Source organism: Corvus moneduloides, chromosome 4 (assembly GCF_009650955.1).
Source record: "Corvus moneduloides isolate bCorMon1 chromosome 4, bCorMon1.pri, whole genome shotgun sequence".
Lineage (NCBI taxonomy): Eukaryota > Metazoa > Chordata > Aves > Passeriformes > Corvidae > Corvus > Corvus moneduloides.
The window spans coordinates 32191585-32204078 of NC_045479.1; the positions used below are offsets into that span (position 1 = coordinate 32191585).

The window sequence follows — 12494 nt, forward strand, 5'->3', positions numbered from 1 at the left end:
CACTGAATACCGATATTAAAATAAGTGAGTAACACTTAAATCCATATATTTTTGGCCATTTCATTTGACTTCATTAAGCCACATCTTATTTATAAACAATTGTAAATAAGAAACACTTTACTATTACCTTGTAAACACTGGAAGCTGAGACTGGATAATCTGGACTCTGACAACTACAAGCAGCAACGTACTGAACATTAGGACTATGAGCTTCAACAGTGTTTGGAGCATAGAGAAAGGAATACTGCCCTTCCCTCGAAGAATCTGTACAGCTGTGTCCAACAATGCTGGCAAGGTATACTGCAAATTAAAAAATTGTTTATCATCAGAGTACTCATTACTCCCCTTAGATAAACAGCTACCTAGTTCTTTTTTCCTTGGCTTTCTCTAAACGTCTGCTCCCAACAGTTACTTAGTTCAGCTACTTAGTGCTTTCATGACAAGTCCCCAAAATAAGGTCTCCATCCTAATAAACTATTCAGGTATTCTTGCTAACACTATCACAGCTGAACCTGTATGCCTGTAGCTGTCTATTTTGCACTGACAGATCAAAAAACTCTACCATCTTCAGAGACTTGAACAAATGAATCATAGCCATGAAATAAACTTTCAAGAAGAAAAATCACTATTTTCAGAATTATCAGCCCCTCTGAAAACTTGCCCTATAAACAAAATTCCTTACGAATGATAGAAATACTATTTGCTTCCTGATTAGCCCTGGCTTTCTATTTTATGCCTCTACTGCAGTAAGTCATTAGTCCTTGCCTCATGAACATCATGATCGTGCAGTTTCCCATTACATAACCTAATTTCTTTTCTGTACCTCTTTCCCTTTGTCTTCATCACTTCTGCTGGTGATGATTTATTGGTTCACACACACTGGTTAGCTAAACTACAGAAATGGAAAGGTTTTTGAGGACCGGTAAAACTCTAACTTCATGTGACACCTGTGCTTTCAGAAGAAGCCTCAGTTTGCATTTTATCTTTTCTACTCAATTGACTCACACAATTTTGTTAAACTTTAATGAAATTGAAGATCAGATCAAAAAGTTATTAAAAGAAAGGAAGAGTGGGCTGAAAGCAAGTCACGTACTGGTGATTTCCTTAAAAATGCAGCTTGAAAATTCTGTGTTTATTCACTAGACCTGCAAAGGCAGTAGTTACAAAAATATCTATGTGATTTTGTTATTTTGGCCTTGATTATGTATCCCCAGGATAGACAATCTTTTGGCTTTTATTGGTGCATTTTTTGCAAAATATTCCTGCAAGTAATTAAGGAATAATAACTTGAAAATTTTCTTAAAATATGCAATGATACATTTTTAATTGCATTTATTTTGATTATTAAAAACCTACGAATTATTTAATTGCAGGAAAATCTAGTTTCTTTAAGGAAAAGTCACTATTAATTTAAAGGCTTATCAATGCTTAAAATGAAATCTATCAGAGAATGGTATTCTTAGAACAACAAATTTCTTAAGCATATTACTTATTCAAATAGAACTACTCCAAAATGTCTGGTTACTCAATAGAAAATGATGAAATGCATTTGTATATGATATATTCTCTACTTTTACTACAGGGATTAAAACCAAATAATCCCTCACCTTTATACACCTCATACTTTAATCAAGACTGTTAACATGTTAGGATTTGCAAATCTCAGTGAACCAAAACTGTAGGCTTCCATTAAGACCTGTCAAGTCCTTACTGAGTATATTTGCTAACATCTCTGTATGGCATGTAAAGGACAGCCTGGATGTCATTTGAGTCCCTCAACATGAACCATTTATGTCAAACATGAACTGACTCAAAAAAATCTGAAAAATGTAACAGAACTATTGAGCTAACCTGAACTGAGAAAGATCACTGCTGAAATACGATGCTTTAAAGTACTTAATGTCTCATAACAGAAATTCACTTTATTTTTCAACAGCTTACCCCTTGAGCAATAAATACTTCATACACACAGCATATCCCCACCACTGTTATTCCTTGTTCTTTACATAGTGTTGCAACAGCTACTAGAAACACAGTCACTGCAATTGGAGTCCACACTGCAAATAAAGAAGACATTATTGAAAGTGTTCTGTCTTACAAAAAACACAAACATTTAATCAAGTAAATTAACCTAAAAAGTGAAGACTTTGGCTCTTCATGTTTGAATATGCTACGTTCTGTAAACTTGTTTAGTATGTAATTTCTTATGAAAGATGACCAGTTTTCCTCTACAGAAAATAATACACAAGCATCAGTGTTAGAACTGCCTCCCTTAAATCAAAAGAACTAAATGAAGGGTAAAAGACTAGTTTATAGTAAGTAAAACAAAATATCTCAGTATTTCCTAAATCACCAAAGCACTTTTTCAAATGGAATACTTTATAGGGAGTCATAACTTTTCACTATGTCAATCTGGCAAAGAGGCAAGCCTCCTTCATCTTCACTGAAACTTTGCAGCTTACTTGTGACTGAACAGCTGAGGCACCGCAGCACACTTCCACTTAAATTGCAATAATAAAAGTCAGTGCAGGAATCCCCTGCAGTAGGTGTTATAAAGCTAATTAAGAAATGCTTAAGTCTTGGGGAAAAAAAATGCAATTTATATAATGGAATGTAGTATTACATGGGTATCTTGGGGCTCAAGGGGTTTTGGAACACACTTGCTGAATAACTAGTACACCTCTATTACAGTTTTAAGAGCATTTTTATCAGTGATAAAGGAATTTAATTATATCTCTCTTTGCCAATCATTTACCTATGGTATTATCTGGCCCTTTAGACTTTGTGTATGACAAAAAAGCAGCTAGGAAAAAAATAGATGATAAAAGCTCTGCTCTGCCCACAACTCCAGTCACCTGAAAAATAAAAGAAAAAAAAAAACCTTAATTATCATGAAATATTTATTATTATTTGACATTTTAAGATAGCACTTGTTGAGATATTATTAGTAATCTAAGTACGCTATTTATACTAGATATTTATTATTATACAAAGCTAGCAGATCTTTAAGGAAGTATTCCAGGAGTTACCAATCCCCAGCAGCAATAAATTGGGCAAGGAAAGCAAGAGGTTGGCATTGCTGAGTAGAGAACTGCTCGTGAAACTAAAGTGAAAGCAGCAAACACCCAGGCAGTGGAAACAAGGGCAGGAAACCTGGGAAGGGACAAAGTTCAGTTGTGCAGAGATGGGGTGAGGAAGGCCAAGGCAAAGCTGGAACTGAATGTGTCAAGGGACAAAGAATAACAAGAAAGGCTTCTACAGGTATGTTAACCAGGAAAGGAAGGTCAAAGGTGTAGCCCCCCACACCAACAAAGCTGAAAAACTAGTAAAAATGGACAAGGACAAGGCTGAGGTACTCAACAACATTTCTACCTTAGTGTTCAATGGTAACCTCTCTTTCCACATCTCTCCAGTGGATGGCAGTAGGATTGGGACTGGGAGAGCAAAATGCTTCCTGCTGTAAGTAAGGGTCAGGGTTCATGAACACCTGAGGAACCCGAACATGCATTAAGTCTATGGGACTGGATGACATGCATCCCAAAGTCCTGAAGGAACTAAGGGATGTAGTTGCCTATCTCCATATTTGCGAAGTCACGGCAGTCAGGTGAAGCCCAGGTGACTGTAAAACGGGAAATACTATACCTATCTTTAAAAGGAGTAGACAGGAAGACCCTGCAACCTACAACCTGTCACCCTCAGCTCTGTGCCTGGGAATACCATGGAACAGATCCTCCTAGAAGCTATGCTAAGGCACATGGAGAACAGGGAAGTGATTCAAGACAGCCAGTATGGCTTCACCAAGGGCAACAAGGACACCCGCCTGTTCAACCTAGTGATCTTCTTTGATGGAGTGACTCCATCAGCGGACAAGGGAAGGGCTACAGTTAAAATGTATTTTGTTTTCTCTAAAGTATTGGACATGGTTCCCCACAATATGGAAAGAGATTGATTAGATGGGTGGACTGCTGAATGGATAAGGAATTGGTTGGATGGTTGCATCCAGACGATAGTGATCACTGGCTCCCTCAGGGGTCCATACTGGGACCAGTGTTACTTAATATCTTCATTAATATCATAGACAAAAGGATTGAGTGCACCCTCAGCAAGTTTATGATGACACCAAGCTGAGTGATATGGCTGAACCATCTGAAGGATGGGATGCCATCCAGAGGGACCTGGACGAGTTCAAGAAGTGGGTCCTTGGGAATCTCATGAGGTGTAACAAGACCAAGTGCTGGTGCCGCACCTGGGTTGGGGCAACTCCTGGTAGCAATCCAGACAGGGGAATGAACAGATGGAGAGCAGCCCTGCCCAGGACTTGGGGGTGCTGGTGGGTGAGAGGCTGGACATGACTCAGCCATGTGCACCCACAGCCTTAGAGAGCCAAACGTGTCCTGGGCTGCATCCAAAGCAGCGTGGGCAGCAGGGCCAGGGAGGGGATTCTGTCCCTCTCTTCCTGTGAGACCCCACCTGCAGTGCTGCATCCAGCTCTGGGGTACTCAGCACAGGAAGGACATGGACATGTTAGAGTGAGTCCAGAGGAGGCCACCAAGATGATCACAGGGATGGAGCAGCTCTCCTACAAGGAAAGGCTGAGAAAATTGGATTGTTCAGCCTGGACAAGAAGGCAGCTTCAGGGTGATCTAATTTTGGCCTTCCACTACCTGAAAGGAGCCTACAAGGAATGAGAGAGACTATTTTCAACGTGACAGGACAAGGGGGAATGGCTTCAAACCGAAATAGAGTAGGTTTAGATTAGATATTAAGAAAAAATTCTTTACCGTGAGAGAGTGATGAGGCATTGGCACAGCTTGGCCAGAGAAGTTGTGGATGCCCCATCCCTGGATGTGTTTAAGGCCAGGTGGGAGGGGACTTTGAGTAACCTGGTCTAGTGGAAGGTGTCCCTGCCCATGGCAGGGGGGTTGGAACTAGATGATCTTTAAGGTCCCTTCCAACCCAAAGCATTGTATGTTTCTATTCTAGCAACTATTCTAGTACTAGAATAGTGCATGACTGATACACTACTAGGATATGCATAAGTAAGATTGATAAACCAAGCAAAAAATGACTCAGGCAAGAAAGGCTGCTTTCAGTCCAATCATTCAAAACAAGAATCATACAGGTGGCTGGTGCCCAACTGCGGCTGATATTGCTCTAACCATTGAGACAACTGAAAAATGATGAACTTTCTCTTTAGCCACAAATATTCTTTGGGACAGAATTTGGGCATGGTAACAACTGCTGTCTCCATAATACTTGGATGACATCAGCTTTCAGCAATAGGAGTTCTAACAGAAGACTCACAAGGGCTGTTCCACATACATATTCTGCAGACACCAGCACACAGAAGCTATGATTGTTGTTTTGTTCATACCTTTTCTGACTGGTTGAACAGATCTGAATCTGAAAGGAGCACTTCTTTGACTGGTGCTATGGCAGCTCTAAGGTGAGCAGTCAACAGTTACAAATAAATGGATGGGAAGCTCAGTGCAACAGATAAAGAATGACTCAGGCTTTACTACAGGTCTGGCAATTTTCAGAATGACAATTTGGTTGGCAATACGAAAATTGCAGGTAATGCCCCCTTGATGAGACAGAGAGGAGTGGATTTTATGAAATTCAGAGAAGCACTAAAATGCATAGGGCAGAAGGTTGTTTCAGAATCCCCAATGAAATACAGATTCATTCCCATTTCAAGACCTGTTTTCAAAAAATGCTAAGATGAAACCAACAACCAGACGTGGAAGACTGGTCATTATGTTAATGGTTACTGCAGTAGCCACTGTGTTGACAACTGTACCTCCTAGGACTACCATTCTTCCTCACTTGTCCTCCTCTCTAATGCCTCTGACTGTTTCCCAATTTTGCAAGTAACATGGATAAAAAATGGCATGCTATCCTGAGGCAGATGGTCATATTTAGCTAAGGAAACCTCATAGCTCATGATTTAACTTTGATGATGCTGAAAACTGACTTTCTACCAACCAGACCCAGCTAGAAAGTTTTATTGCTATGTACATTCTTGGTCAAGCATGATTGATCCAGCACAGCACAAAATGAGAAAGTAACTCAGTACCCAAGGTCACAGCATAAAGAAAAGCATTCTAATCTGAATCTGAAATCATACTCCAGTATTTCTCTTGGGACTACTGTATGTTTACCAAAGGAGACAGTGAATCACACACAGATAAAGCATGTTTAATGACTGGTAAGACACCATAGTTTGTGTTAGTATTTTGAAGAGTATATAAGAATTTGTTTCCAAAATATCTTAAGATGTTTCAAAGATTCCTGGTCTGGATTGCAAAATTGTCTGGCATTAAGACATTAAAGAGAACTTTATCTGTAGATCAGTTGAAAGAGAACATTGATAAAGCATGTTGGTGTGCCTCCACAGTTGACTGCCAACAAAAGAGAGGTTCTATTTCTGGATACAAATGTGACTTCTGACATAAAATTCCAGCACTCAGAAGGTTAGTTGACATCCTGTAGTTAGAAAGGTGGTTTACATACTTCTGGCCAAAACAGTAGCAAAGTAGCTAGGAAGCTGAACTGGAATTGTACAAAGACAAACAAAACTATGATGCTTTTATTCAACCCATTTCCTAAAAACTTCTTCCTCAGAATAACAGGTATTACCACTGCAAGAGCCTACCTTCTCTCTGAACTCAAGCAGAAAATTATCTTAAGTTTATCCTGCTCTGATAATTTTTAGAGGAAAAATCTGTTTATCCTAAGATAGGTAAAGGGTTGAAATACTTATGTATTGCACCTGCTGTTTCAAACTCTTTTGCAGGTGACTAATAAGTAGGAGATTAATTTGAAGGAAATGAATGTAAATGAATGAAAGCCAGATACCTTTCAATTATAAAAAGACAAAAATCCCCATTCCTAACATACATCGCCTCTTTTCTGTGTAAGGAAACTACCAGTTGTTCTGCTTTTCATACACTGAAAAAGATGGGGATAGGAAGGAAAAAAGCCCTTATCTGACTCCTCATTGAGTACCTAAGTACAGCAGCGAAGGGATTAAACTAGAATTGCAGTTTCTCAGTGTTTCCAGGCCAGCACCAAGTTGTACCATCCTTGTGTTACAGTGCCCTCATGTGGCCGATGCCAGGCCTTACACACCCTTTGCCAAATCGCTTCAGAACTACGCAACGTTGCCTTACATAATTGGCTTTTGTTACACAATGCGCGGCAGGATTTGTACAGCACTTCTTACTAACTCTGATGCACAGTAATAAAAGCATCTGTGTTACTTGATAGTTCAGGCAGAATCTTAAAGTTCAGGCACAATAAAGACTCACTGAAATTTGGAATGAAAGTGACAAATTACACTGGTTGATCTAACCTGTGAGCAACTAACGTTAAGTCACCAGCAACTTGTTAATACTCCTCCAAAGATGCTATGGCATTTACTACAAAGAAGCAAAGCCAAATTTTGCAATTTAAAGCGTATTTTTTCAAAGAACCAGAAAACCAAATGAATTTTTTTTTTAACCTGTATTTTATCCAAGTTTTTATGGGGGTTTGTGCTTTGGAGTAAGCAGAACTTCTTAGGTGCTTAACTTCTGCACTTTTAAACATTCCACTAACTTCTAGCAAGGACATATTAGTAGCTCAAGTAGCAGCCAACTTTATCTACTCAATTCCTGCAAAATTTGCTCAAAATACATGGATGCAGGCTTCTGAAATACTGCCTAAAGGGATTTATACTATTAGTGAATAAGAGAGATGCAAACTCTTTATCCAACAAATCAGAACCAAAAAAATTACAACAAAGTAAGGGCAAACCCCTCTCATTTTATTAAAATCAAAAGATTCTACTCCCTCCCTTCCCCACCCAAAAAAACCCCTTCACACAAGAAAGTGGTACCACCTCCAAAGCAGCAAAAGATTCAAGCATTTTCAGTTTTCTGAAAATAAACTAATACTATAAGAAAAAGGAGATGGAGAAAGGGCTTTGCAACACCTGTGTACTGAAATCCAGGAAAGCAGATTGAAGGGGTGCACAATGAACAGCAGAAAATGCCACAAATCTGCTTTATCATATTTTCTGGCAGAAACAAATCTAATGTATGGTGATCACAAGATTTCATTTCCTCCACAACATTGCAAGCCTGGTTGGCCACTAAAAAGTATATAATCAGAAAACTTGTACAAATAAAGCTTTTTTAAAATTTTTTTAATAGAAGTGAAGAATTCCTTCAGAATCAAAGAAAAGGTAAATGTGAGAGGAGAGGAATGTATTTCTTCTTCCTTATATACTATATGTTTAAAAAGTGGACAGTTCAAACAGAATAGGCCTAAGCTGGCTATAGCATAGCAACAAAAATCCTAGCAGAATGTCCCACTGAGACACACATACTGACAGAAAAGAAAGTAGACAGAATAGACAAGGTGATTAGCCACAAGGGATTCTGGAAATTAATTAATAGGCATCCATAGTATTTGCAAAATAGGCTACAGAATGAATCATCACACAACACAATGTCTACGTAAGCTGAAGTCATAAAAACCAATGTGCATAGCAGAGGCTTAAGTTACTTAGTAACTAATGTGTCTTTAATTACTTTCCAGTGGCTGCATGTAGTATGAAACAACTCTGAGCATGAAAATTTGTCACTTCCATCACTCACTGCAAAGGGAAGAGTCAGTATGAGTAAAATCACACTTTCTGTAGTTATATACATATAAGCAGATAAAACCACCATGAAATTTAAGTTTCATTAACACAGCTCAAACAGGTTAAGCACATCACAGCTGTACCTACCGCTTCAGTATGTATTGGGTGCACTGCGAAGAGCAAGGATGCAACTATGCTGCTCCTGTTGTCCAGGAAGAGCTTACAGACCTTGAGGAAGACTATGCAAACCACCACATGAAAGACCAGATTTAGAAAGTGGTAAGAAACTGCATTTAACTCGCTGAACAAGTAGTTTAAGCGAAATGTTAGAACTGTGAGGGGACGATAAGATTTATGACTCCGCTCCTGAAAGAAAATAAATAAATAAATCAGTCCATGAACTTACAAAGTGACTTTCACTCCAAAATACCTTTCTAAACACCTAGGCAAATGTGAATCCCCTTCTACTGTCAGGCACCTACCTTCAAAATAAAGATACGAAAATCAGTAGCACCCCCCCCAAAAAATGGCTTATTTCCACTAGACACGATTTTTGAGTAAAAACATGTTAAAAAGTACTACTTGAAATTTTACTGGGGGAGTTTAGGAACCTACTTAACCCTCAATGAATACAGAACTAAATGGCATCTGGAATCTTTGGTTACAGGGTTATATGAAAATTATGTATCAGTCTATTTGTAGAGCTAGAAAATAACATCTCACAAGGAACGGACCCGGTACATTATGACCATAAGAAAAGATTATAAAGTGGAATGCCTTGATTGGCAGAAAATGTATGAATAGGAGAAAATTTTTATTCATTCTCTCAGCAATAACACCATGTGTGACTTTAAAAACTGTATCAAAACCCTTTAGCCATTGCTATTTAAAAATGTTTATCAACAACTTCAATGCCAATGCAGCTTTTCAGATAAAACATAGCCACTCTACATGGGCTACAAATCAGAAACTCTGGATTTATATACATATACACTTAATTTAATTTAAAGGATTCAATATCCCAATTCCAAGCTTTGTTGTTTAAGTGTTACCTTTCCTTCCAGACTGCATTTAGAAATAAATACCCTTGTATGTCAATATCTGACTTTTGCAGGAGAAAATAAATTGGTCAGCATTGTTCAATTTTGGTATTGGGATTACACAGCAAATAGCATCTTGCAGCTGTGTGCTTTCGGTACAACTCCATTTTCCTACCAGTTCTCTTATTGAACAAAGGCAAAGAATATAAGCTACATGTGTTCCTGATATTATAGTACAAAACACTAACACCACTAAATTCCATCAAATCCAAGCTATTCTGTTAAAACCACATTAGGGAAAAGAAGCGTAAAAACACTCGGCAAGGTTTTTTTTCAATTTCCTAAATGTTTCAAAGTGTTTCATAAACCATTTACCTCAGACATTGGAGTGCCCCAAAAGTCATTCTGAAACAGATTTTTTAACGGAGTAGAAGGATGCAAATCTTTATTGTCCAAAATCGCGGAAACGTCATCAAAAACAAACCCACAAAAGAGACTGTTCCAGTAGCAAGCTGCCACCACACCAACTATTAGTGCTGCTTCCTTCAGGCTTACATCAGCCATCTTCTCTAGGAGTTCTCATGGACAAAAGCTGAAACATATGTAAAGACACTTGAGTAGTTTTACTTACTAAACTTGATAAAGAAAGTCAAATTAAGACATCAAATACTTTAGAAGTTAATGAAACTCCATACCTAAAAATCAGTAATATAGAAAAATTTCCTCACGTCTCACGCATGTAACATGGTTTAGTGTTTAAAATAAATACTCTCATTGAAGTATCTTACCCTTAAAAAGGCTTACATAAAGTGGGTACACTGCTAATTTTCATGTTTTACTTGGGGGGGGGCGGGGGATAGAGGGGTGGAAAAAGCATTGATAATAAATTTTGATGTAGTTTTTTGCAGACAGCTATGCAGTTCAAGTGCTGCAAACTGATAAACTATGAAAAATAAGTTCTCTGGAATCCTGAGTAGTTTAACATACACAAAATTCTAAGTTATCAAAGAGGCAGACAGTGTATCAATTATTTATGGGGTTTAAGTTTAAAGGTGTTACTCAAAATATTTCAAAAGCAATCAAAACTAAAACAAAACTTCAAACATTCTGATGAACAAGCAGGACACTCGTAGAACTCCACAAATATGGGGATTCAAGAACAGGTATAGGACATCAACAATAATAAAAAGTTAAACTTACCATTGAAGGTCACACTAGGCTCATTTGCATTCTTTGTAGAAGTTCATGAAAAGGTCATTTTTTTTCCGCAACTCTGCCAATTGCTCTGATGTCACTGACTGTTCATGAGAATACTGTCTAAAAAATAGCATGCAAAAAAAGACAAAATAAACTTTATCTTACATTGTTTTCTCTCATCTTGCATAAACTTCCTAAACCCTAGAAATTATTAATCAGTAGTTTTATGATTATTTACAACATATTATATGGGTGAACTGATCAAAACATGAAATTACTGTGTATTGGAGTTGTTTGAAAATACTGTTCTGCCTAGGAAGAATAAGAAGGTAACTACAGGTAAAAGGCATTTCTTTTGACCACTGGTTGACACAGCATAGACCACTGCCAACTGCTGGGACAAAAGATACTGAAAAGCTACAGAGAGTTGAACACTTGACTTTATTATAGAGAAAAAGGACATGACCGAACAAGAGTATTTTCCCCCAAACTGTAGAGGGGGAACATTTGTAAGGACACAGAGCAGCTAATATTAGCCAGATAATGCAGACCATGAATATGTAAAGACTGCAGCCTTATGTTTATCACAGTTCACACATCAAAGCTAATGAGCTATTTGAAAGCTACAATCTGCTTTATCGTCCTAAACCCTGAAATCCTGGTGATTTTTTTTTTTTTCCTTTGGTCTCCTGGTCTTTTTAAAAATTGTTCATTTATCATAAAACATGCTGAGCTGGAAGGGACTCACAAGGATCGCTGAGTCCAACTTCTGGCCCTGCACAGGACAACCTCAAGAATCACACCATGTGCCTGAAAGCATTGTCCAAATGCTTCTTGAACTCTAAAACCAGGCCACAGAGATCTAGATAGGTGATCCTGGTTGTGGTTTGCAGCCTGGACCTGAGAGCATAGCAATCCCTCATCACCACAACTAGTGGTAAAGGAGCAGAGGGGTACAGGAAGGAATACATGTGCAACCAGATCAGGTGCAGCTGAACTAAAAACCAGGACACAGATCATTTCAAAGAAATCAAACCAAACCATTTGGTGTTCCTCACACAATGGCAAGGGCTTTTTTTACTTTTGTAGTACTTGGAGCACTGGCTATTGATGTTACTTCAACCAATAAGCCTTTTTTTCAAAGCTGCCACCACCTTTGTAATTAACAAAAATAAGTTAAAAAAACCCACAACAATGTTAAAGGATGTTGCCACATCTTTCTCACAGAATCATACAACGGTTTGGGTTGGAATGGACCTCAAAGATCATCTAGTTCCAAAGCATCCTGCCATGGGCTTGATCAGAGTACTTTAAAACATTAAGTCAAGTTTACAACTGAACATATCTATGGTCTTCTTGGCAGCCAGAGAAATCTTATTAAAAAAAGAAAACAAAGCATGCTGCAGAAACACATGAAAGACAGCCCACTTTTAAACTTCAACTCACCACTTTTTTAGTTCCCTCTTCAAAGAAGGTAGATATGAAATGGATGCTTCTACCCTGCCAGAATCTGAAATTCCTTTTTTGCAACAGCTTCTGAACACTGCACTTCCTACTTCTTGAAGTTCGCTAACTCTACTGAAAAGCAGTGACATCTGAAAAGGACCTACAATGAACACGTCAGGATT

The 12494-nt window shown here is 38.2% G+C and overlaps 1 protein-coding gene across 2 annotated transcripts in view; it reads right to left on the reverse strand.

Moving 5' to 3' along the window:
- Nucleotides 1-12494, reverse strand: part of TMTC3 (transmembrane O-mannosyltransferase targeting cadherins 3) — a 37451-nt gene that overhangs the window by 18727 nt on the left and 6230 nt on the right. The window contains exons 2-7 of one of the 2 annotated variants that reach the window (XM_032107242.1): nt 10870-10986; nt 10045-10261; nt 8777-8995; nt 2756-2855; nt 1942-2057; nt 128-300 (exon numbers count right to left, since the gene is read on the reverse strand). In XM_032107242.1, the coding sequence (XP_031963133.1) occupies nt 128-300; nt 1942-2057; nt 2756-2855; nt 8777-8995; nt 10045-10233 (797 nt within the window). In that variant the 5' untranslated portion in view covers nt 10234-10261; nt 10870-10986. The remainder of the gene's footprint in view (nt 1-127; nt 301-1941; nt 2058-2755; nt 2856-8776; nt 8996-10044; nt 10262-10869; nt 10987-12494) is intronic. The other variant, XM_032107243.1, reaches the window with a different exon arrangement.